The sequence below is a fragment of the Pinus tabuliformis genome, chromosome 2_1, assembly GCF_031772625.1.
Source record: "Pinus tabuliformis cultivar Carrire ecotype Pingquan chromosome 2_1, CPIR1, whole genome shotgun sequence".
Classification (NCBI taxonomy): Eukaryota; Viridiplantae; Streptophyta; class Pinopsida; order Pinales; family Pinaceae; genus Pinus; species Pinus tabuliformis.
This window is the reverse complement of record NC_142299.1, coordinates 978587850-978614941: the sequence shown is the minus strand read 5'-3', so window position 1 is coordinate 978614941 and position 27092 is coordinate 978587850. Positions and strand designations below refer to the sequence as shown.

The 27092-nt window shown below is 40.2% G+C and overlaps 1 protein-coding gene across 2 annotated transcripts in view; it reads right to left on the bottom strand.

The window, feature by feature from the left end:
- LOC149203911 (uncharacterized) overlaps positions 1-21926 on the bottom strand; it is a 392823-nt gene extending 370897 nt beyond the window's left edge. For both annotated transcript variants that reach the window (XM_089403607.1, XM_089403608.1), the window contains exon 1: positions 21828-21926. In XM_089403607.1, coding sequence (XP_089259733.1) covers positions 21828-21924 — 97 coding nt within the window. In that variant the 5' untranslated portion in view covers positions 21925-21926. The remainder of the gene's footprint in view (positions 1-21827) is intronic.
- Positions 21927-27092: the final 5166 nt, after the last annotated feature.

Below are 27092 nucleotides of genomic sequence, written 5' to 3'. Positions count from 1 at the left end.
AATAAAATGGCTTAGCATTTCTCTCTGCATTTCTCGAATAATTGCTTATATTCCATATATACATTACTAAGTTGCACGAAACGGGGAAACGGGTATGAGTTTCCGAAACGGGAAGCGATACGAAACGCGACCTCCCCAAATTTTGGAAACGGGGAAACGCGAATATATATATATATAGAAAATATTTAAATATATATATATGTGTGTGTGTGTGTGTGTGCAATCATAAAGCATAAATGATACATTATAATTTATTACACTTAAACATTAAGATTTAATTTACATCACATTTACTCATGAATGATCACATAATGAAAATAAAAATATCGGAATATCCAAAAGCAACCTTTATTAGATATCCAAATCTCAAAATCAGCCTTTATTTATATTAATATATGAGGCTGCAAGTACAATAAAGACTATAAGGTTGCAAGAGAGAGATCCAAATCAGGATTTTCTGCATCCACATCCCATTCTTTAGAAGGACCACTGTTGTATTGGGAGTCTCCTCCTACATAGTCGAACGACCTTAGTGCTCTTGATTAAATACACGTTTCATACCCTAGTACCCTACATGATCTTGATTATTGGGAGTTTCCCCGGCATAGAGGGCTTGGTTTTCTTGATTAAATACAAGTTCCATACCCTAGTACATGATAAAATCCAATGGAAACATTGCAATCCCCCCAATTCTGAAATCCTGAAAAACAAATAAGTCTGCTGGATTTTGAGTGAGATCTAAAATTCTACTTTCTCCATATGAAATCCAATGAGGGCGAAACCACTCTCAAACATCCTGAGTCATTTCATGGTAATGTTAAAAATTTAAGTAAAATGATGAAAATGAAAAATAAAGGAGAATATCACTTTTACTTTACGAATTTAACATTACCATGAACTGCATATCAACACTAGGGCAAAAATTCACTTTTATAACTTTAGACACCCATCTAGAAAATTAAAAAACAAATTTGAAAAAAAAAAAAAATTAAAAAAAACACAATTCAATTGGGAAACGCGGGCTGTACGGCCGGGAAACGCGTTTCCGGCCGTACTGCCACGTTTCCGTTTCGGGAAACGTGGCAGTACGGCCGGAAACGCGTTTCCTGGCCGTACCAAACGCGTTTCCGCGTTTCGTCCCAGTTTCCAACCGGAAACAGGCCCCCCCCTACGTTTCCTGCAACATAGATACATTATTGTATGTTGCACTACTGTTATTTTTGTTTTATCTCTTTGAGCACCCCGCTACTATATTGCTTGTGTTTGAGGGATACCCCTGATAGGGGATATTACAGTGGTATCAGAGCATAGATCTGGCTCAGCCTGTGGAGCTAGCAATCTATGACACCGGGGGAAAAGCCCTACATCTGTTACAGAGGTAGGAGATACAGAGACGCTGGGCGTAGGTTGGAGAACACCTACGGAGAGGGAGACTGTGTTCCAGTGGTGGACGCAGAACAGGAGGAGCCTGTGGTGGACGCAGGACAGGAGGAGCCTATGGTGGACGCAGAGCAGGAGAATCTGATGGCAGATGATGACGGGAAGAAATTTGCGGACATGCTCCTCAAATCAGTGCAGGATCTGTCGAGGCAGATCGAGGTGATGGGGCAGAGATTCACGGCAGTGGAGGCTAGACAGCGTGAGAGCCCACGGGTTTTCCAGGTTGGAGAGGGATCGGGTGCATCTCACCATTTGCCAGAGCAGGGTGCCACTCAGCGTGATACTACTCAGCAAGTGGCCTCACATGCCCCTATACGCTCTACCATGCCCACTTTCCTAGGAGCAGATACGGGGGCCGGAGCACAGCAGGAGGCAGAGCCCGGTCATATGGGCGATTATTTTGCAGAGTACCAAGCCTATGGGCAGGAGTTCAGGGATGCTCTCTCATTCAAAGACTTTGTTCAGCTCCAGCGGGATAATAGACCCCGCGACCATCACAAAGGATACCGGCATTATCATGATGGAGACACCCACCGCACTGCTAGTAGATTTCACTTGCCTATGTTTGATGGCTCATCAAACAGTTCGGCAAGGTCTTGGGTGGAGAAGTTGGACATCTATTTCCAGCTTAACCAGATGTCGAAGACAGAGGCCATCAAGCTGGCGACATTACATTTGGATGGTGAGGCCCAGGATTGGTGGTTCCATGGGATGGTTACACTCGAGCATTCCACAGTGACAATGTATGCCAAGTTCACCAGGAGATTGATGGAGAGGTTTGACCGGAGGGATCCGGAACAACACTTTGTTGAGCTGACGAGGCTCAAACAGACAGGGAGCTCAGAGACCTACATTGCGGACTTTTTGAGGGTTTCAGTGATGGTGCCAAATCTATCCACAGCACAGAGGATCTACATGTATGTTGAGGGGTTAGCAGAGCCACTTCGGGGTCTAGTCAGATCCACTAGACCAACCACCCTTCAGGATGCTATTAGCAGGACCCGGGATTTACAGGATGTCTTACCCAGGACCCGGACACCTTACCCATAGTGACAGGCTTTTCAGCCTAAGGGAAGGGTGTGAGGATTCCGCCTCCGAAGGGGAATCCAGGACGAGTACAGATTGATGATGATGCCAGGAGGGAGTTGAAGAAGAAGCGGTTGTGCTTCACCTGTCAAGAGCCGTGGGCACCAAGACATAGATGTGCTGCTGGCAAAGCACATTTTATTAAGGTCTTCTCCGAGAGCAGCGGGGAAGAAGATGAGGAGGATGATGTGGAGGCAGGAGATAGTCATGCCATGCAGGGTCCCTTACCGCCTCCACCACCACCAGCAGGTGGTGCAGCTTTTGCACCTACCGGAGGAGCCCTTGCAGCATTGCGAGGAGTTCCCAAGTATTTGACGTTGCGCGTACGGGGGACAGTACGTGGCCAGCGAGTATCAGTTTTGGTTGACAGTGGGACCACCCACAACTTCATCGATGCACAAATGGTTGAGTGGAGAGGTATACCGACAGAGAGCTTCGATGGATTTTCAGTTTTGGTCCCAAGAGATCAAACCATGGTGTGTGCTCGTTATGTTCCAGAGTTATCAGTGACGATGGGCACCTACGCACTGACTAACCAGTTCTTCGTGGTCAATATTCCGGACACCATCATAGTACTAGGTGTTCAGTGGCTCATCACTCTAGGGAAGGTCACTACAGATTGGAAGGCCCTAGAGATGGAGTGGGATGATGAGAAGACAAGGAGGCATGAGAAGATACAGGGACAGCACACATACCCACCTCAAACTGTTTCAGCTCATCGGATGGAGGCAGTCTTCCGGAAGGTAGACATAGAGTGGGCAATGGCGCTGCTTGCATCAGAGGCAGGGACTATAGGGCAGACGGTGCACCTAGAGATACAGGCCATCCTTGACCAATATGCCACAGTGTTTGGGGAGATTCCACCGGGACAGCCACTGGACTGGGGGTTTGAGCACACCATTGAGCTTGAGCAGGGCATACAGGCAGTGATTACTACCCCCTATAGGCATCCCAAGGCCTATCGGGATGAGATTGAGCGGGCCATTCAGGAGTTGCTGGCTCTTGGGCACATTCGGCCGAGCACGAGTCCTTTTGCTTCTTCTGTGGTGTTGGTGAAGAAGAAGGACAGCACATTGAGGATGGGAATTGACTACAGGGCCCTGAACAAGAAGACCCTTAAGAACAGATACCCCATACCTAGGATCGATGAGTTGATGGACGAGTTGAGAAGAGCACGGTTCTTCTCAAAGATTGATTTGAGATCTGGGTACCATCAAATTCGCGTGAGGGAGCAGGACATTCCCAAGACCGCCTTCAGGTGTCACTATGGGCACTTTGAGTTTTTGGTGATGCCCTTCGGGCTAACCAACGCCCCAGCTACATTTCAGTCTTGCATGAATCACATCTTCCGCAGTCACTTAAGGAAGTTTGTGTTGGTGTTCTTTGATGATATCCTCATTTACAGCAGGACTTGGGAGGAGCATCTCCAGCACATTGAGACAGTATTACGCATCTTGGAGGAGCAGCAGTTCTATGCCAAGCTCTCCAAATGTGAGTTCGGGTTGACGAAGATGTTATACTTGGGACACATCATAGGAGTGGACGGAGTGAGGGTCCACGAGGAGAAGATCAGGGCCATCAGAGATTGGCCGGAGCCGAGAAACGTGACGGAACTTCGAGGATTCATTGGCATTTGTACTTACTACCGGAAGTTCGTCAAGGGTTTCTCACAGCTTGCTGCACCCCTGACAGATTTGACGAGGAAGGGGGCATTCAGTTGGTCGAATACAGCGCAGCGAGCCTTTGACAGGCTCAAGGAGGTTATGAGCAGCTGCCCAGTGCTTGTGTTGCCAAATTTTACGCAACCATTTGTTTTGGAGTGTGATGCGTCGGGAGAGGGGATCGGCGCAGTGTTGATGCAGGGAGGTCACCCTATAGCCTTTGAGAGTCGGAAGCTCCTTCCGCATGAGAGGTTGTATTCTATATATGACAAGGAGATGCTGGCCATCATGCATGCATTGGCTAAGTACCGGCAGTATTTGGTGGGTAACAGGTTCAGGGTGAGGACTGATCACAACAGCCTCAAGTTCTTTTTGGAGCAGAAGCAGCTACAGGAGAGGCAGCAGAAGTGGATCAGCAAGATCCAAGCATATGACTTTGACATTGAGTATGTCAAGGGTAAGAACAACGTGGTAGTAGATGCCCTTTCACGTAGGCCAGCCACGTTGTCTCTTATGAGCTTGGACGCAGACTGGAGGGCTCGACTCTTAGTAGAGTACTCCAAGGACAGATTTGCATGTGAGGTTCTGGATGGGCAGGTGGCGGATGACAAGTACAGGGTGGTCGATGAGATCATCTACTACAAGGACCGGATCTTCTTGACTGAGGGGTCTCAGCTCAAGAAGAAGATACTTCAGGCGTCACATGATTCACCATTGGCAGGTCATCAGGGGTTTACCAAAACCTACAGGGCCATTAGAGAGAGGTTCTCATGGAAGGGCCTCAAGGAGGACGTACTCTAGCATGTCCGGGAGTGCGATGTTTGCCAGAGGAACAAGGGGGAGATGAACCATCCAGCAAGACTATTGCAGCCTCTTCCCATTCCGAAGGGGAAATGGGAGTGTATTTCGATGGACTACGTCATAGGGTTGCCCATGGTACAGGGCAAAGACTGCATCTTTGTTGTCGTTGATTGGCTAACAAAGTACTCACATTTTTTCGCCATATCCACACACTGCACAGCAGCGCAAGTGGTCGAGCTGTTCTTCAGAGAGATTTTCAGGTTACATGGTCTTCCCAAGACCATCACCAGTGACAGGGACAGCCGTTTCATGGGCGGATTTTGGCAGGATCTTTTCCGGTTGGTGGGGACGGAGTTGACACCGAGTACCAATTATCACCCACAAACGGACGGGCAGACAGAGATAGTTAACAAGTGTTGGAGGGCTACTTGCGTAACTATGTCAGCGGACAGCAACGAGCATGGCTGAAGTGGCTACATCTGGGGGAGTACTGTTACAACACTACACATCACATGTCCGTCAGTATGTCACCATTCTATGCTTTGTATGGATATCATCCTTTATCTTTTGCTGACGTGATGTTTGGTGCTAGCAAGGCTCCGAGAGCCAAGATTTGGATCCAAGAGAGTCAGGATATTCTCCGAGCTCTCAAGGATAACATGGCTACAACGCAGAACCAGCAGACGCTGTATGCTGACAGGGGTCGGGTGGAGAGACAGTTTGAGGTAGGGGACTTGGTCTACCTACGATTACAGCCATACCGACAGTCGTCACTGAAGCAGAAGGGGGTTGAAAAGCTCAAGCCCCGCTTTTATGGGCCATACAGGGTGATACGCAGGATTGGACAGGTAGCATATGAGTTGGAGTTGCCCCAAGGCAGCAAGATTCATAACGTTTTCCACGTATCATGCCTGAAGAAGGCATTGGGACAGCATGTGACAGTGACAGATGAGCTACCACCCACGGATGATGAGGGGCATTTGGTGTTGCAGCCAGAGGCTATTATTGATACCAGGGAGAGGCAGCTACGGAGCAGGACGGTCCGGGAATTCTTGGTGAGGTGGAAGAATTTACCGGATGAGGATGCCACTTGGGAGAGTGAGAAAATTTTGCAGCATCCATCACTTCAGTTGCTTGAGGACAAGCAACATTTTGCCAAGGGAGACTGTAATATTTCTAATTAGCCATGGCTACTTAGAATATTTGATTTTGCTCGATTTTGCCTTCTATAGTTATTTGTAAATAAAAAGGTGAGGACAAGAGGACATAACTCACTTTTAGAATAAAAGTCACTTCCTAGTAGCACAACGTTGTGACTTAAAGGGGAGCCAAGGGGAGCCAAAGGACCACGAAGAGATGGGGCCCACACAGACACTTGGAGGGACTGCGCAGATGGAAAGGGAACACGTGGCAAGAGGGGATTACGTTGGAGGAGGTGAGCCTTAGAACTGGGAGAGGCCAATGCTATAAAGGAGAGAGGAGCCCCCTCATTTTGTCATTCGATTATGTTGCATTTGAGCTAGTCACTTCGACTTAGAGCACGCTGGCTGTTTAGCCTGTCTGCAGCACTGTTTAGTGCATCGAGTGTCTCCGTTCGGAGATCTCACCCTTAGCCCCGAGGGACTTCAAGTGCCTGCTCAAGCAAGGTAGTTTCATCAGTATTTTTCAGGAGGAGCAATTTCTGGAGTTGAGGAGGAGCTGAGTATTTTGATGACTGCGCAGTCTTGAGAGGGGAGGACGCAATTCTTTTGGTAGGAGCTCCGGATTGGGTTTTTGTGGAGGATTTGAGTTTGGAGATTGAGCAAGGGATCAGCGCTTGCATATTGGAGGATTTTGGCAGAGTTCCGGATAGAGTTTTGGAGAATTCTCTTTAGGAGCAGGGCAGAGCCTTGAGGGATTGCATAGATCCCCAAGGGGGTGATTTTCGGGGGTCAGCTATTTTACAAAAGCTTTCTGGGCTTTTTTGGGTTTATTGAGCAGAGGCTGATTCCAGAGTTTCAGCATTTTTTGAGGGGAACAGCACCAAATCCTCATTTGGCACATGAAAATATACGGGGTAGCCAAAGATACGAAGACGACCAACATCGGCCTTGACACCTGTAAATACTTCTTCGGGGGTCTTGTTGTCCAATGCTTGATGAGGTACCCTGTTTTGAACATATACAGCGGCATTTGTTGCTTCTCCCCAAAGGAACTTCGATAGCTTTTAATCATGGAGCATGGCACGAGCAACTTCTGTAATGGACTTGTTCTTCTTTCAGCCACTACATTTTGTTCGGGAGTATAAGGCACAATCGTTTCTTTCTTGATACCTTCCTTCTTGCAAAAATCAATGAACTCCTTTGATGTGTACTCTCCACCAATGTTGGACCTGAATATTCTGATTTTCTTCCATGTTTGATTTTCGATCAAAGCTTCAAACTCCTTGAACATTTCGAAGGCTTCATCCTTGTGCTTCAAGTAATATACCCATGTCTTCCTTGAGAAGTCATCAATAAATGTGATGTAGTAGATATGGCCACCAACAGAATGTACAGGCATCGAACCACATATATCGAAATGGATGAAATGGAGGATGTCATTTGACTTGTTCTCGCTAGAGGGGAATGGTCGCCTTGTCTTCTTTCCACTGGCACAACCTAGACATACTCTACCATGTTGGGCTTGAACCTTGGGAATCCCTGAGACCAATTTCTCTAATTTTGGAAGAGCATCATAATGTAGATGGGCAAATCTTCGGTGCCATAGCTCACTTAGATGATTAGTACCATGGACTAATGCTAGAAGTGGCCTTCCAGTAACCCTGTAGATGTTGATTTTTGGTAGCATCGAATGTGCTCTAAGTCTCAAATTTTGCGGGAGGCTTGGGGACATGTATTCCAAAGAACCCTAAAAATGTTTTTGGAAATTCCATCCGAAGACAATTTTATTAAAATAATTAATTATTTTTAATCGGTCCCTAAGTATAAACTTAGGAAATTAAAATTAATGGGTATTAATCTAACTGGGGGTGTAACTTCTAGAAGAAGATGAGGATCAAGCAGAAATGATATTAGCCATTGATTAGCTTCTAATATGGGTCGTTGAATTTCAACGAGAAGATTATTTAAGGAGGCTTGAGAGTCATTTAAAACACACACACAGAGTTGATCAGTCAGATCGAATTGCTTTGTCTTCCAACACGGATATTGACACCAAATTCTTCTTTAACCCTAGCACATACATTACATCATGGAGCAAAATAGATTCTCTTGAATTCATATGAAATTTGACAGACGCAAACCTTTAACGAGATGAGTGGAGTTATCTCCAAGAATGATTTTCAAATTTCACTCCCTCTCTGCCAAATTAGAGAGAACCTCCTTATAACCAGATAAGTGATAACTGACCCCACTATCAATCAACCAACTATCCCACGAATCTGGAGGAGATGAACTAGTAAGGGCAAAAATAAGAATATATTTGAATTGATTTGCAACATTACTTTCATACATGGAGAATCTTGACTTCTTTTGACGACGATATTCTTCATGAACACTTGGACCGTCTCTTCTTCTTCTTTTATCTCTTCCATTATGGTCATTCCTGTTAGTTTTTGTAGCATTGGATGTGTTCTAGCCACGAAATTTTGCGGAGAGGCTAGAATACATGAGATCTCCAAAACCCAGAAATCATTTTTGGAAATTATGCCTAGAAATGACTTAATTAGATTATTAACCAGTTTTTAAATATTTCCTAAGTCTAAACTTAGGGAATATGGTTAATTAATTAGTATTAATTAAGTCAAAGCGAGAATCATATAGAAACTCACACAGATCGATCCAAAGATGATCCTAGCCATCGATCATGCTTTAATCTTGGCCGTTGGTGCTCCAGCAGTGCATTATAAGAGTAAGTCGATGTGGTGATGGAGATTACACTAGTGTAGATTCTCAGTTGCCCAGGCAGTTCGATTTTCTCAATAGCAGTAGCTCAAAAGAGAAGATAGAGCCAAAGGGTGAGTAGCAGGTGGAAGAGGAGGGAAGCAACATTCCAGGAGGAAGGTTTCCAGTCCCCGGAAGAGGAAAAGGAAGGAAAGCCGAAATTCTCAGAGGGCCAGCGCAAGCTTTGTGCAGAGGGTGACGCAGGGAGCTCAGCGTAGAGGCTAGAGAAGCAATTTCAGTCGCAGAAAATAGTTGTGGGGTGAGAGAAAATTCTCACAATAATTTTGTCAATATTTTCCTCAATTTAGATTTCTAGTTGAGCATCTAAATTATTGTACTCATAATTGTTGCTGAAGAATACTAATAAAACACTCATTTGTTGCACCAGTTTTCTCACATTGGGTTTTTCAGGGACAATTGTCAAAAAATAACTATGTCAAAATTCTCGTATGCGTGATAGAATTTCTTAGTTTTCAGTGTTTTATTTTCAGCAGTATTTTTATGGTGAAAATTGCAATTGCGATTTTATTTGTTGTTTGTCGTAGCAAATAAACTGCATAGTTAAATTTTCAGTTAGAAGAATAATTTATAGTTGTTGCAATAGATAAAAATTTCACATGGTATCCGAGCACAGTTGATCATCCGGAGAGCTTAGGTAAACGAAGTAAAGAAATTTCGCTGCTCAGCAAGGGTAGCAGGCCAAAATTCCCATGGCCAGTGCAATATTTTGCCAAGAGACCGAGTTGCTTGAGGAAAGACCGATTGTTTCAGGAAAGGGGTAGAAACATTTGATCCTTCCAGATCGAGTGATTCCAGAGGCAGAGGGAGTAGCTCAGTACCTTCATTGGGCAGCTCTCTAGCTGGACGCAAATATTTTTTTAGCAGTTTGTTAGAGAAGAGCCAGCGTCGGGGTGGAAAATAGGAATAGCACACTAAATTCTTCAACATAGCCATGGACAAAAGTAACATTCGAGAGACTTCAGATTTGTCTTCCAGATTGGAGGATGAATTTGCTTACTTATCAGGATCAGCTTCTCAGGGAGTTTGGTATATAGACAGTGGAGCATCAGCTCACATGACAAGGGTTAGAGAATATTTTTCTAGCTACAAAGAGGAGCAGATGGACTTCCAGATTACTATGGGAAACAAAACGATATGCACTCTAGTAGGGAGAGGCGCCATAGATTTTCAGAAGGAGTCAGGAGCAAGCACCAGTGCTATAGATGTATTGCATGTGCCAGGATTGAGTATGAACCTGATTTCAGTATCCTAGTTATAGGATAAGGGGTATGACATTCACTTCGTAGTGAAGAAAGTGTATGTCAAACACCCAAGTTTGAAAAAGGTAAGACAAATTGGAGTTCGAAGTAACAAATCGTACCGGTTACAGATTGATTCTCCAATAGCACTAATAGGCAGTGACAGTGGCAATGGGAAGGAGATGAATGAGTTATGGCATAGGTAAATGGGACATCTACACCATGGAGCACTCAAGATGCTCAGAGAAACGGTTACAAGAGTTCCAGAACTTGGCACGGAACATGATGATGTGTGCAGAGGATGCATACTTGGGAAGTATGCTAAGGCAACATTTCCAAGAAGTGAAAGCAGAGCTGAGGACGTGTTAGGACTCATACATTCAGATATTTGCAGCCCAATGTCCACTAGAGCTCTCAGCGGTGCTGAATATTTCGTGACCTTTATTGATGACCATTCCAGGAAAACCTGCATCTACTTCTTGAACACCAAAGATGAGGTCTACGGGCGTTTCAGAGAGTTTAAAGCTCTCGTGGAGAATGCGACAGGGAAGAAGATCAAGATGCTTCGCTCAGATAATGGTGGAGAATATATTAATAAATATTTCACATATTTTTGTGCGAAGGAAGGCATTAAGAGGGAAAGGACAACTCCATATAATCGACATCGGAAAGGTGTAGCGAAGCAAAAAAAAAGAACCATTGTTGGAGCTGCAAAGGCTATGTTATATGACCAGGATCTACCCAGATTTCTATGAGCAGAGGTATGTAACACAACAATATATATACATAACAAGACTCCTTGTAGAGCATTGGGGAAGAAAACGCCAGAAGGAGTCTTCACTGGGAAGAATCCAGAAGTTAGCCACTTCAGAATTTTTGGCAGCGTTGCTTATTGTGATGTGCCAGATGATAAACATACCAAACTAGACTACAGAGAAGGGTTTCTTCATTGGGTATAGCGAAACCTCAAAGGCATACAGAATCTAAATTCCTAGCAATAGGAAGATTGTAGTAAGGCGACATGTGAAGTTCATGGAGAACCGAGCTTTCAGGAGATCTCGTGAGATGCCTGCAGGTGATCAGAATCAATCAGCAAAATCTCCTTTGGTCCGGCAACAGGGGAAGCCACAGGGGAAGCCACTGGAATAGGCAGGAGGACAACCACAAGGATCGAATACTGTGACCAATACCAATATTTCCTCAGGTGCAAGAAATATGGGGAGTTCTCAGCAGATGGAGAAGTAGAGGCAGGATGAGGAGTTGGCTGAACCTCCGACGACTAGTGGTCGAGCCAGTAGAGAGGTTCGTCAGAGATTGAGAGATGAAAAGGAGTTTATTGGAACTCTTAGGACAAACAAAAGACAACGCAGACAGCCTAACAAGTAACAAGCATTGGTGGCTCAGGTTGCAAAACCTTCCAGCTTTCAGGAGGTCGCACAGCATCAAGTGTGGGTAGATGCCATGTTAGAAGAATATAGCTCTATCATGACGAATGATGTTTGGGAGGTAGTGCCAAGGATGGAAGACAGATCAGTTGTAGGTTTTAGATGGACCTATAAGATCAAATATGCGGCATACGGTAGTGTGGAAAAGTACAAGGCTAGGTTTGTGGCAAATGGGTATGCAAAAAAAGAAGGGATAGATTATGAGGAGACCTTTGCTAAAGTTTCCAGATACACTTCTATCCGGTCAGTTATATCCCTGGCAGCTCATATGGCATGGCAGATTCACCAGATGGGCATGAAGACAACCTTCTTAAACGGGGTGATAGAGAAAGAAGTGTACATAGAACAACCAGAGGGATTTGAGACTCATGAGAGGCACACTCATGTGTGCATATTGAAAAAAGCTCTATACGGACTAAAGCAGGCTCCCAGGGCATGGTATGGCAAGATTGACACCTACTTGCAACCTTGACACCCACAAAAGTCCCAACCTTTACTATTTGATGGTAGAGGGTGAACCACTCATTCTAGTTTTTTATGTGGATGATCTCTTTTTGACAAGATCATCAAGGCTCATAGAGGACTACAAGAGGAACCTAGAAGTAGAATTTCACATCAAGGATTTGGGGTTGATGCCCTATTTCCAAGGATTGGAAGTGTGGCAGCAGGATGGGGAGACCTTCCTTGGGCAAGGAAGATACACTACAGATATTTTGAAGAGGTTTAGAATGCAGCATTGCAGACTCATGTCTACGCCCATGTAAGAGCCCTAAATTCGAAACTTAAGAGGGTTTAACAATAATTTGTTCATAAAATACCAGAATATGTAATTTAAATACAGAATTTAACAATTCATCTAATGAATACCAACTTGTCTGCTCTGTCACAAATCTTGTTCTGGTTGCGTTACCAAAATGGCCAAAACCTCCCTACCGAACTGGGTACAACCTAGGTACTCAGTCTCAGAATGCTTCCCAATCGATGCAATCTAATCCCTCGTGCCCAAAAACTCCAGTACAATCAAGACTCATTCCTTCATGTCTGTACTCTATGTTAAAATTGTTATCCTTCCTCCTCCCTCAATTTTTCCTCCTTTGCCTTCTTATATATAATGGATTCTTTTTAGTTAGTTTAGTCGGTATATTACATGTTGACAAACACATTGAACTACACATGCACTTCATCAGAAAGCTCATTCGTGACCATGTTCTTCAAGTGCAATATTGTTCAACCGATGATCAAGTTGTAGACATCTTTACAAAGGCTCTCTCAGAGGCGAAGTTTACTAAACTTCGGTTTATGGTTGGAGTTCAGGAAGTTTTCACTGAGGGGGATAGGCTCTAATGCCTCCTTCCTTCTCCTATTGTGTCATATTTCTACATCCTTCAATCCTATCCCAAGTTGTTCTTAAGGAGGGATGTTAGGATATTCCGACACATAGGAAATAGTTAAGTATAACTTAGTCTAGTGTAGAGTTAGGTAAAGCGTGTTTCTTTACTATGTACTTTTGTAACTTACAATCCGACGATCACGATATGTTCTAGACATGAAGTGATCTGACGGTTCATTCTCTCCTCGGTATTACCGACACTTGATCTGTGGCTTAACACCCGATTGGTCCATGATCTCTATTTAAAGAGCATGGAGGGTCATTTGTAAAAGAAAGAAAAATTACATAAGCTTAAAGAGCATGGAGCATGGAGAGAAGCTTATGTAAATTTTCTTTCTTTTATTAATAAATTGCCTGAAGTGGTCGTGTTGGCTCAGGCCGTGGATTGTTTCCCTCTTTGAAGGTTTTAACCACATCAAGAATACTGGTGTATTGATCTGTGTGAGCGGTGTCCTTTGGTGTTCTATCTGAGGAACTTACCCTGTAAATTCCTACATTATAATTTCTCTCCTTTTTTTATAACTTTATAATAATATTTTTCTATAATTCCTTTTTATATTTTATATGATCTGTATTTATTCAATTTATTTTTGTATTAGATATATTATATCCCTTTTTATATAATACACGTCTTTCCTTTGTATTTTGTATATTTATATATATATATATGGTGATGGTACATACATTAAGTACCTGACTCATTATATTTAGTATTTTTTCAGTTATGTATTCGCTTAGAATTTTCATAATTAATTCATTTATCTTTCACTTGGTAATTTCATAATAAGTTAATATGTCTACTAGCACAGTACATTCGATGCATGCATATGTAGCTATCATATGCATGCTTCGTATGAATGCTAATAATCGTGTTTTATCCGTAATTTGAGATGGTCATTACAGCCTATGATCACCAACTAGAAGAATATACGTGCATCACATGACAAGGATGTCAACCCCAACTTGTATAGACATCTTATTTGGTCTCTCATGTATTTGGTCAACATAGGCCAGATATCTGCTTCACAGTCAATACCTTAAGTAAGTTCATGGTAGAGCCGAAGAGGGTACATTGGGCAGCGGTGAGGCATATTCTGAGGTATGTTCGCAACACGGTTGAGTATGGGTTGAGACATACTTGAGGAGTGTTGTTGCACAAAATGTCTAGGCACTGCGATAACGGCTCAGATCGGGGGGTGTCACCCTAATCCCCAATCTCTCTGTTTAAGTTGTCTCCCTATAGCAGGCTAAGGGGGTAAACCCTATGGAAATGGAATGAACAAGAACTTAGTTGGGAACCAACCAGATCGGGAGACACAGTGAAACGACCAAACACTTGATTAAGATTTAGCAAGACTTATAGGATTTGATTAAATTTAAACGATTGATACCAGTGCCTTATGGAGTCAACAATCTTGCTAGGGAAATTAAAACCAAGTAATCGATTAGCAATTGCTGCTTAGATGAATGACTATCTTATATGAAATGCAGATCCTAAAACTAATGTGAGATGCAAGAATCGTGGTTAATTTAAGTTAAATGCCTATCTAAGTTTAAACGCTTCGATCATTTCTATATTGAACCTGATTTTGTAGTAATTTGCTGAGAGAAGATAAGTTGAAGCACACTATGGTGTGATTAACGATACCTCTCCTGAAAATCTAACATACCCGGTGCCTCCGGCGCTGCAAAGAATTGTGGCTTTGACAACTAGAGGTCACCGTTTTAAGTACTATTAAAAGTAGGTTTCTCAAGTAAAGATGGATGGGTACCTATCTATCTATCGACCAAGCTTATGCTTGGAAGTAAATTTTAATTATGAAAAACTAACTTAATATGAAAATGCATGATATGATGAGATGAAGTTAGACTCAAGGATTAGAAACGTTTGTATCGCAAAAGCCCTTAATCACCAAAATGAAATGTTCACTTTACTAGATGAAGACTTAAAGATAAACCCCTTAAAATATCACAATTAAACCACAAGCTTACTTCAAATCTTTTTTTTATATAATTATAGATCAAAGAGAACAAAAACTTCTTTACAATCTAATATCAATGCCAACAAAAATACTCAGCTTAGAAACAAAAGATATGCAATTTATCACAATTCTATGACAGAGTACTTTGATAATTACTCTAAATATTTGCAAAATATTTAACATGCAATGAACATCAAATAATTCAAGCAATTAATATGACGATCAATCTCAATAGATGCAAAATATTCTAGCAATTAAATTTCGAAAGATCTAAATACCTTGAAGAACCATGAAATTCAAACGCTAAGCAATTCATAATCCTAGAATTAAAATGATTCCTCTTTAGTGACCGAAATCTAGAAAATTTTGTCGCTCTCCTACAGTGAATCTTAGAGACAATTTAAAAAATATCTAAGCGTATTTTGACTATAGAGAAATAAAAATGTCAATACCACAAAATTTTACCCTTAACACGAAAAGACACCAAGAAGGAACTTTAGATTAAAAATTTAATTATTCCTTAGGCAATTTTTTTTTAATGTGCTAAGTTTTATGAAGCAAATTTAACATGGTAAATGATCAATTAAATTTTTTAATGTGACAAAAACAAAAATCAAAATCAAAAAAGACTTTAACAAGTTAAATTTTTAATGGGCCAAAGGCCACATAAAAATTTAAATTTTTAATGTGAAAGCGCAAAGTCTTCTTTTGATTTAAATCTCTAGGAAAATCAAAGTCACATTAATAAAAATATTTATATTTTTTATTTTTTTTATTTTTTAGATCTTTATTTTTGTTTTTTGTTAAAAATAAAATCAAAATGTCATGAAAATCAAAACACAAAAATTAAAAATTAAAAAGCCAAATTAAAAAAAAAAAATGAAACTTGATTCTAAAAAAAGTTAAAGTCGACATGATTTCAAAGTCGAAGTATCACTATGAACGGGCGCTGAAGAAAAACACGCAGAGCTAGGGTTTGCAGCAGAAGAACAGTGTTGGGCACCATGGAGAGGCGAGAGGGGGGGAGTTCCACTCCCTCCTACAGTCAGGCAGTCTCCAATCAATTCAAGAAACCACTGGAAGTTGAAACCAGGGTTTTAGGAAGAGGGAAACAGGAAAACAGAAGCTCACAGGGGCAGGCAGATACACAGGAAGAAGTCAGACGAGAGAAGCGAATAGGAGGAGATAATCAGAATGCTAACCCCAGAAATTGAACTGGACCATGTAAGCCTAGGGCAACCATCACACCCCGAGTGGTGTTAAGTGATCCAGCGCAAAGGGAGCACATGGCGACTTATGCAATGATATGTAAATTCATGGGGTTATGGCCAACGGAAAAGGCTTTACATGCATGGATAAAGAATCATTGGAAACCGAAGGGAGATATAGATCTGCACCTTGGATCCAAGGGTTTCTTTATTGTAGTTTTTACAAACATAGAGGATAAAGACAGGGTGTTTGAAGGAGGTCCATACTTCTATGTTGCAGGCCTCTATATGCGACCTTGGGTGATGAATTTTGTCCCGAAGAGTGAGACATTCACTTCGGTGCTAGTATGGATAAGGCTCTATTCCCTACCTCTAGATTATTGGCAGCCAGAATCATTAAAAGCCATAGGCAATAAACTAGGGCATTTTTAAAAATATCAGAGGCCACAATGCGAGGAAAATATACCTCCTTTGCCCATATATGCGTAGAGATGGACCTTTCTGGAGCTCTACCGGATGAAATAATTCTAGAAGTATATGATGAAGAATGGGTGCAAGCGGTGGACTATGAGCATGTTCCTTTCAGATGTCGCAAATGCCATGAACACGGGCATCTATTCAGAGACTGCCCCTTAAACAAAATGGAGAGCAGAATTAAAGCAACCTCAGGGAAAGAAACTGAAAGCTTTAACAAAGTGGGGAGCAGAGGTAAAGGAGGGAGAAAGAACCAGAAGAAAATCAACGAGGAAAAGCAGATTAGTCATAATAGGTTCAAGGTATTAGAAGAAGAAGAGGAGCACGATAAAGCGAACCAGATACTGGAGGACAGCCCTGCAGAGAAGGAAAAGGATGATAGCATGGAGGATATACCTGAAAACAACCAACAAAAGGAGGATCTTCCGAACACTATGGAACTTGACAGGGACCAAGAGATGACCTCGAGCGAGGTGGGAACAGAGGATCATGAACTGCAGGATATTCTTGAAAGGGAGCATCTCGATCTGGAAAAGTTCCTGGAGCAGGGAACTACCAAAGGAATGGATTCGCTACCTCAAGAGGAGTTTAATAGAGTGCAACAGCTATTCCTCTAGAGAACTCAGGCAAAAGGTTCGGGGGTCAAAAGAAACCATGATAGTCAGGACAACGGAGGGGTTAAAACGATGGAGGCAACATCGGGACAAGCTCCTAAGAACCCAGGCAGGAAAAGAGGAAGGAAAAAACAGAATGAGTTGCTGATAGAGTGTGGAAAACTCATGATCAACTCAGGTAAGATGAAAGACCTAACTAGTTACTCATTTACAAATCTTTCTTAATGAAGCTCACAACATGGAATATTAGGGGTCTAGGAAGTAAAAGGAAACAAAGAAATCTCAGCAATAGAATGAAAGAAGAAAAACCAGATATGGTTTTTATCCAAGAAACAAAATGTTCAGTAGACAAAATAAGAGAGATACATAGCAAATGGCTTATCAAATATGAATATCTAGAAGTTAAAGCAGACAAAGCAGCAGGAGGAATTCTCACACTTTGGAACTCTCAAAAACTTGGTATCCTGGATGCTTCAGTAATTCTCACACTTTGGAACTCTCAGAAACTTGGTATCCTAGATGCTGAAGCATCCAGGAACTATCTATCAGTGGTCATCCAACCTTTGGGGGACAAGGAAGTTTATTTGCTCACAAATGTTTATGGTCCACAAAAGCCGGAAGATAAACTCAGACTTCTAACCTCATTGGAGGAGTTAAGAGGAAGACATCCGAGTATCCCCTGGATTCTGGGAGGGGACTTTAATATGATCAGGTCTCTATCGGAAAAAAAAAAGGTGGGACCAAATCACTAGGCAGAGATTCCATAGAATTTCAGAATTTCATAAACAACATGAGGCTAGTAGATACAGAGACAAGTAATGGTATCTTCACCTGGAATAATAAGAGGGGAGGAGCATCTCAAGTGGCCTCTAAACTTGACAGATTCATTATCTCGGAGGACCTCATCCTCACAGGCCATAACTTGGCAGCTATGATACTTCCTTTTGGAGGCTCAGACCACTGGCCTATTCAACTTGAAGCGTCCTTTATAGGAACTCCAAAAAATAGACCTTTCGGGTTTGAAAACATTTGGCTTACTCATCTTGACTTCACCAGCAATATTGAAAGATGGTGGACAGAAGATACGCAATTTTAGGGTACTAAAATGTTCCTTCTGCATCAAAGATTGAAACACGTCAAACAAAGGCTTAAAGATTGGAATAAGAATGAATTTGGCAATATATTCGAAGCCAAAAAAACAGCTGAACGGAAACTATAGGAAATTAACCAAACCCTTATCACAGAGGGCTTCACCGAGGAGAGTAAGGAACAAGTTGATTATGTTCAACAAGAATGGGAAGGCTTATGCAAGCAAGAGGAGATCTTCTGGAAACAGAAATCGAGGGTACAATGGTTAAAAGAAGGAGAAAGGAATACAAGGTTTTTTCACAAATCTACCATGGATCATAGGTCGCATAACAGGATTTCAAAAATCAAAGATACTCAAGGAAAACAGCTCACTACACACCAAGAAATAGAAACTGTTCTGGTTCAACATTTCCAAGGCATAGCCGAGGAGCCTCTCATAGACAGATCACAATTTATCAAGGACTTCACAAAGCACATTCCTAAGCTAGTGACAAGAGAAGACAATTATAATCTTAACAGGCCAGTGAATGAAGAGGAAATCAACGAAGTCATCAAAGAAATGCAAAATGGGAAAGCTCCAGGTCCGGATGGTTTCAACGTTGACTTCTTCAAAGCATGCTGGGAAATAGTCAAGCAAGATATCCTCGATGTGGTGGAGGACTCAAGGAAAAACAAAATTGTTCTGAAGGCGCTCAACACCTCTTTCATAGCCCTGATTCCAAAGCAGGAGAATGCTATCACACCAGATAGATTTAGACCCATAGCATTATGCAATGTGGTGTACAAAATTATTTCCAAAGTAATTGCGAACAAACTTAAGCCCCTTCTCCCAACTCTCGTGTCTGAGGAGCAAACTGGATATGTGGAAGGCAGGAAAATTCTTAATAACATCATTCAAGCTCACGAGGTGGTTCACTCACTTAAGAGCAATAAGCAGGTAGGTATGATCATTCAACTTGACCTAGAAAAGGCTTATGATAAGCTGAGCTGGGCATACATCAAGGAAGTATTGATAGCATATGGCTTTGACCATAACTGGATAAGATGGGTAATGGCCCTTGTAACCACCCCAAGTTTTTCAATCCTGCTAAATGGCTCACCATCCAAGACCTTTAAGCCCTCGAGAGGACTTAGACAAGGAGATCCGCTCTCACCCTTCCTCTTTATTCTCATGATGGAAGGGCTAGGCAATGCGATTAAATATGCCAAAGGAGAAGGCAAAATCCAGGGTCTTAAACTCACTTTAAATGGGGATGCCTTGACCCATCAACAATTTGTGGACGACACCATGCTGCAGGGTACACCCATGGTCAAGGAAGCTCAAGCCTTCAAACAAATCCTGAACGACTTTGCTATGGCTACGGGGACAGAGGTAAGCCTAAACAAATCAAAGATTTTCTTTTTTAATACTGATATTGCTATTCAGAGAAACCTCACCAGAATTCTAGGCTTCCAAAGAGATATGCTACCCTCCAAATATTTGGGAGTACCTCTAACAGACAAACCTCTGAGCAAGGCAGTTTGGGAGCCAGTTACTAATAAACTACAGGACAAAATCCGGAAATGGACAAACAGGTCTTTGAATTTAGCAGGACGGCTAGTGCTTACAAAAGCTATCCTACAAACTGTCCCCATCTTCATGCTTTCAGCCCTTCCAGCTCCTAAAGGAGTAATGCAACACATCAAAAATATCCAAAGGGATTTTCTTTGGGGCAAAGGGGAAGAGAAAAAGAAATGGGCTTTGGTAGCCTGGGATAAGATATGTAAGCCAAAGATACATGGAGGTTTGGGACTTGATGACCCTGAAACCCTAAACAAAGTCTTGGGGGCAAAACTATGGTGGAGATGGCTAAAAGAATCGGTTTCCCCTTGGGCCAAAGTATGGAAACAGAAATATGCAAGCAATTGGCAAGAAAGGGATTACATTAGGATGTCTGGACTCATCAAAGGCTCCCACATTTGGAACAAAGCTTGGGAGAATAGAGCCATAGTTCAGAAACACAGTTTCTGGGAGATCAGAGATGGAAACCTTGCTTGGTTTTGGGAGGATAATTGGCAACAGGAACCTAAACTGTTAAAAGAAGAATTTGTCAATCTCAAGAATGATACTGACGACAAAGGGTTACTCAGAGTAAATGACTTTTGGGATCAGGATAGAAGTGATGGAAAATGGAGAAAATGGAAGAACCTAGTATACAATGATGACTCCCCATTGAAAACCCAGGTAGAAGCTCTTACAGTCATCTTGGAACAGAGAAAGATTCTGAAATCAACATCTTCAGACCAACTAAGATGGGGTAAAAACAATGAAGGCAACTTTAACCTCAAAGAGGCCAAGCGAATAGCCCTGGGGCTCGACTTCCCAAACCCTGATAAGGTATGGAAGGACCTATGGCAGAACCAAAACTGGATGAAAATTAAACTGTTCATGTGGTTAGTGCAGCATAAAAAAATTCTGACTTGGGAAAACCTCAGGAAAAGAGGGGTAGCTGGTCCATCTAGATGCCAGCTATGTGAATTACAAGAAGAAACTATGGAACACCTTCTCAACCTCTGCCCATTCACAGCAACAAAGGACACACTCAGCCAAAAGATGCACACAATGACTTAGTTACATGGATATGGATCCTTAACCAGAAGATGAAAATGGGCCCTTTATCAAGGTATCCACTATCATCAATATGTTATTCCAGTGTCTTGTTAATAGACTTTCCTATAAAAAAGGAGTTGAGTCATTAATTGTGCATCACAATGCCTATATCATCCAAAGGAATTAGGTCATAACAAGAAACCTACAGGATTTTCAACCTCTGCAATGCGACATACAACCATGACAGTGAGACTATGAACTTTAGAAAGTGTCAGTACGGTCTTACTTGCTGGAATCAACAAAGAAGTGATCGGTACAATTTAGCAGGGGAAGACAAAAATTTCGGGAAGAGAAGAGCGATAGTACCCAAAGACTAGCCTAAAATGCTGCTACCTTTCAATGCTCATTGCCCCATTAGATAAAATGATCTTTGCATAAATCAGCCCAAAGTTTCCACTTTCGCAACCAAATGAAGCTCTTAAGATATCATTTTCTATTCCATTAGTTGAACCAGCATTAACTTATGGGGAAATCACCCTAAGCAATGGAAAACAAGCAGTTGACGTTATTTTGTAGCATTAAATATCTGTAGATTTTTAAAGCAGTAGCACAGTATTAAAGTCTCGTGTGTTTCTCGTAAATTTATAGAAAAAATTTAAGGCCCTCAAAAGGTAAATCATACATTACTTTCTTTAACTTCAGAGAAAACAAGACACCTGCCTGTACGGTGAGCTAGTTTCACACAAGACTTCCATCAAATTTAGAGAAAATAAGATAAGACCTCTTTAATTGATAAGCGAGTTGCATACGTTTTCCTCGTTGAATACATAATTTCTTTTCTGTTTAAGGAAAGCGATAGACTTACCTACAAGGGAAGCCAATCTCGCGATGATCTTTGACTTCATAGTCTTAATAACAGCTTCTCGTTCCAGGAGAATCATATCCTTCTTATTTCGTTCCATTATTTTCCTTGAAAGTCGAAAAGCTTCGACACCTGATTTCACTCATTTGCCCTCTTCCAGCGACCAGGCTGTGTCGGGTATTTTGACTTCTCTGTTTCGAGTCTTAAATAAACAAGACAAATTTTTCATACTAATTTCAAGGGGGATTTCTAGATGATTAAGACTGGAGAATGAATGATCATGTGGTGGAGGCGAAAGCGAATTTGTCAAACTGTTTGTAAGTCTCTCAATCAAACACACAGTTTTCAAATTCCTCCTCTTCTTTACACAACATTGGGGCATTATCACCAATCTATTAAAATTTTAAAATAATTGACATGAAATGATTGTCACAGAACGATCAATGGACGGGTTTGTCATGGAGAGAGAAAGCCCGTGGGGAACTTCCTACATGGAATGGTAATATTTATATTGTTTAAGCAAGGAAAAGGGAACACCGGCAGCGTTCATGCTCAATAATGGGATTGGTGCTGGAGTGAAGGGATGAATGCAACCGGGACGCTCACGTCGCCACCCAGCGCTTCTTGTCATGTTTATTTTAAAAAGGCTGTCTGAATTTTTTCGATTGACTTTTTACTTTTTGTTGCTTTAATTTCGTCGTGACTGAGGAAATTTATTTCTTAATATTTTAATTCGGGTCGTCTCGACGTGGTAGATGGACTTCTCCGTTACTGTTTAATTTTGTGATAACCGAGGAAATTTATTTTATATTTCTTTTAAGCCAGCTTCTGTGCATGTTTTCCATGACTTTTTAATTAATTGTTTTAATTTCACTGCCAGGCTACTTTACAAAATCTATTTTAAATGTTCATAAGCCAGGATTATTTAGTGAAGGCATTATCTTATGAAATTTATTTTATACTTTTATAAATTTAAATGGAATATCTTATTTCAATGAACTAAGATTATTGAGGGAAGGGGTTATCTTATGAAATTTATTTTATTCCATTATAGATGTAAATGTTGAAATTTATTTTATATTTTATAAATTAAAATTGTTTTAAGGTTGATGTGAAGAATTATTGAATTTGTTTATAAATTAATATTAATATAAATTTATCTTAATTTTGGGTCAATCAAATTTTTTTTATATGAAAGTTTTTTTCTAGTGTAAAATTGAGGAAAAGTTTGCACCCAAGAAATTTGGTTCCTCCAAATTATTATTAATATTTTCAAAATGTTACATCTCAATTCCATATTAAACATGGAAAAAATATCTTAGAATAATCAATCCTTACTTATAGCTAACACTATTTTTTTATTATTAATATAATTTTGTTTTAAATATTACATCTCAACTTGACATAAATGAATTACACATTATAGAAGAAGAAGAAATTATTTTAACGTCCACTAGGCTATCACGAGGCTAAAGATAGCCTATGGCCGACATTAATTTTTTTGTTATTTCTATTTTTTAATTTGTTAATGTAAGTATTATTTTATTATTTGGTAATGTAACTTGACGTGATAACATCTTCTTCATTTTAAGTTGTAGAACTCCTCACCGTTCAACAATTATCCATTTTATTTGATCTCGGACTTTTGTGATCCATTTTTTTTTCAATTTATTTTTATTCTACTTTATATTTTTTCATTATATTTTTATATTTATATTTATTTTATTTTATAATTGTTAATTCTTTTTATCATTCTTTAATTTATTTTTATTTTAATCATTTTTTCTTATTTTTATTCTACTTTATATTTTTCATTATATTTTTATATTTATTTTTATTTTATTTTATTTTATAATTGTTAATTCTTTTTATCATTCTTTCTTTATCTCCTTTATTTTAAGCTATGATAATAATAAGAATTAAAATAAAATATATTTTTGTTCCCTTCTCCTTTAACCATATTAAAAATAATTATTAAATAATTATTAATAATTTAAATTATTAGTAATTTAATAATTTCTTACTTATTAACAAAAACTAAATTAGTTATAATTTCTTACCTATTAACCAAAATCTAGTAGTTAATATTAGTTTTGGATTAAATATTATTTAATAATTAATAATTATTAAAAAATTTAATAATTAATTTAAACTATTACTAATCTAATCATTTCTTTGACTAAATTAGTTATAATTCCTTAACTAAAAACTAGTCGTTAAGGTTAGTTTTGATTAAATAATATTATAATCGTAACGGCTACCTAGAACTTCTCGTTGCTCTTTAATTCCATTGATAGATCGATTTTCTCAACTTGGTCCTGAAGATGAACCTCATTAGTAGGTTTGAAATGTTGACCATAAAACATTGACGATGTGATTTATCTGAAAGCAAGCTACAAAAATTATCTATTTTATTTCATATTTTACTTGGATGATTATAAATAAGAAATAATGTTTCCTCGTTCTTTCTTCAATAGAAGAAAAGTATTGGAATCTAATGTTACCTTATGGCTTTAGCATGCAATACTGATGTCAAAGATAGGGTTTGGCCCTAGGCGAACGTTGCCTCCCTAGTTTCTACTCTTCTTTTACGATGGGAGCTTCTTCTTCTTATTACATCATTGCTAAGATTTTGGCCTCCTTTTTCTCTAAGGTGAATTGATTGTTACCTTTTGTTTCCGGCGTTGTTCTTTTTTTCCTCCTATAATGGCTCCCTTGGGAGACAAATCAACATCTTAGTCTGTCAAGGAGGTAGGCTCGATTTCTGGTTCTCACAATGTGAAGTATATTGTTCCTCATTGTGTCTCACTTCAAGCTCACTCGGTGGCGACCACTACTGCGATATTTGTTCCTATTGAAGCTTCCTTGTCGTCGAGCCCAGTGCCATCGCATGGCTTTGTCCCCTCTTCAAGCACAAATTTCCCTATATTGGCTATTCCTTCCTTCATCTATTATGATGCGTTGAAATCTGCTCCAGACTATCACTCTTCGGAGTTGTCCTCTAAGTTAAAATGTATAAACTCCATTATTGTAAATTCTATTTCTGGTTACACCCATCGAGGGCCTCACTCCACACCTACTCGTGATCCTTTAAAAGTCCCTGTTTCTGGTGTTAATTTTCAAATTGTTCTATGTTGTATCGATTACTTAAGCCTAAATCAACACTTCAATTAGCAATCTTTTCAATATCAAATAATATTTCCAACCATCAAGAGTAATTGAAGATAGAACAATAAATGCAATGAAAAAGGAGACAATGAATACATCAACAAGAGACAACATATTTGGTCAAAGACTAGGGGAAAACTCACTATGGGGAAAACCCTTTGAAAATTCTTCTTTTATTAGATTGTCATAAAATGTTCAGCAGAGAGTACAATGAGGCGAATACAAAATCATTAACAAAATTAACCCAATCAACATTCAAAATATGTTCCCAACATCAATTTGTATTAAAGACAACTCTTCCTGTCTGTGGTCAACTGCGGTCATAAGTCAAAATTTAGCCCTAGAGCTCAACCACACAGATGAGGAGTTATGCATGCGGTTGAGACCTTCCAACCACTCCCATGAGCTTGCTAGCTAGTTATTGTGACCAAAATTTTCCTTTGACGAGCCTGCAGTTATGACCCAAAAACCCTAGAACACGTGCGAGCTTCATACCCTGTATTTTCAAACCTATGAGAACCTCTTTCATCGACCCAAGCTCAAACCTATGTGAACCAATCAATGAAGAAGAGAAGAAGAAGATGCTTGGTGGTGTCCAAATGAGCTTGAGGTTTCTTGTATTTATAGGCTTCCAAGGGTGACCAATTTCCTATTAGGGCCAACCTGTCCAATTTTGCATATGTGGGATTTTCTTCATAAGTACACTTTCCCTTGTCCAAATTGAGTGCTTCAATAGTCAAAATTGGTCCCTTCGAAAAGAGGAATCTAGTCCCGTGGTTGGAATTTATCACTGAGCTTCCAAATTAACATTTGGTTCCCCCCCCACTGAAATTCCAATCCTTAATGGTCCTGTAATCGAGGTTTTGAGTGTGGCTAAGACTATAAGCGAAGCTAAGTTCTACTCAGTGTTGGTTTAATAAGAAGGTTCTTTGGATTGTTGCCAAATTTGGTTGCTCTTCACTCTTGGATCTCCAAGTGGTGAAAATAGTATCTTTCTAACAAGGTGAACATCTACCCTATGGAAAGAGGATTTTTCATAACAATTTTCAACAAAGCTAACGATAAATCTCAGATCTTGAATTATGGTCTGTGTATTTGGGGAAACACAGGGCTCTCCATCCAACCTTGATATTTGTCCTTTGAACCCCTCATAACATCACTCACATCTGCTTTGGTTTGGGTAAGGTTGCCTAACCTTCATCTTCATTAGTGGAATATTCCCTTTCTGTCTGCAATTGGTAACGCATTAGGAAAAATTCTATGTAGAGGGATTGGTATAAAATTATACTTAAATCCAACATATGCATGCATATGTGTGGAAATGGACTTAAGTAGAGGATTCCTTGCTGAAATAAAATTAACAAGTCCTAGATTTTCATGGATTCAAAAACTAAACTACAAAAATATCTTATTTTGTTGTAGAGGTTGTTATGAGACGAGAGTTTCCATCAAAACTTGCCTCAAATCTAGGAAAAATGCAACAAATAAATTCAACGAGTCACCTCCCTCAGCCTCTAGTAAAGAGAACAAGTTGTAAAAGGAAATCCAAGGAAAAATGAATTCAAATGTGGAAGATTCTGGCACTTCATTCAATGATAGCACATCAAGTGCTTCGTCAAGCACTTATTCAATGAAATTTCATGCTTCCCACAATGAGAAATGTGTGCAAAAGGGCCATCCAATCTCAGAGACAGAATAAATTTTCTGAGGCATCTCTTGTCCCATCTAAAATATTAATAAAGACAACCAAATTTGAAGCAACTATGGTTATAGCTATGGAAATAAACAACTCTTCCACTCCTCCAGAAGTCCTCCAAATGAAAAAGAACGAGCAATATACTTCTTCCTTGGATAAAGATAAAGGAACATAGATCTTCATTGGATTCAAGTTTCTAACAGGCAATAGTAGAAAGGTAGTATCATGGACGGACCAGTTAGAAGTGATCCCCCCTCATCTGGCGCAAAAGATAGATTCCAAAAGCATACCAACCCCAAATATGGGTAACTCTACCGTATCAACAAAAAATGGGGCTTGGACCCAAGTTAAAAGAAACTTGAAAGGAAATTCTCTAGGAAAGGTGAAATCCAAAGCAAATACAA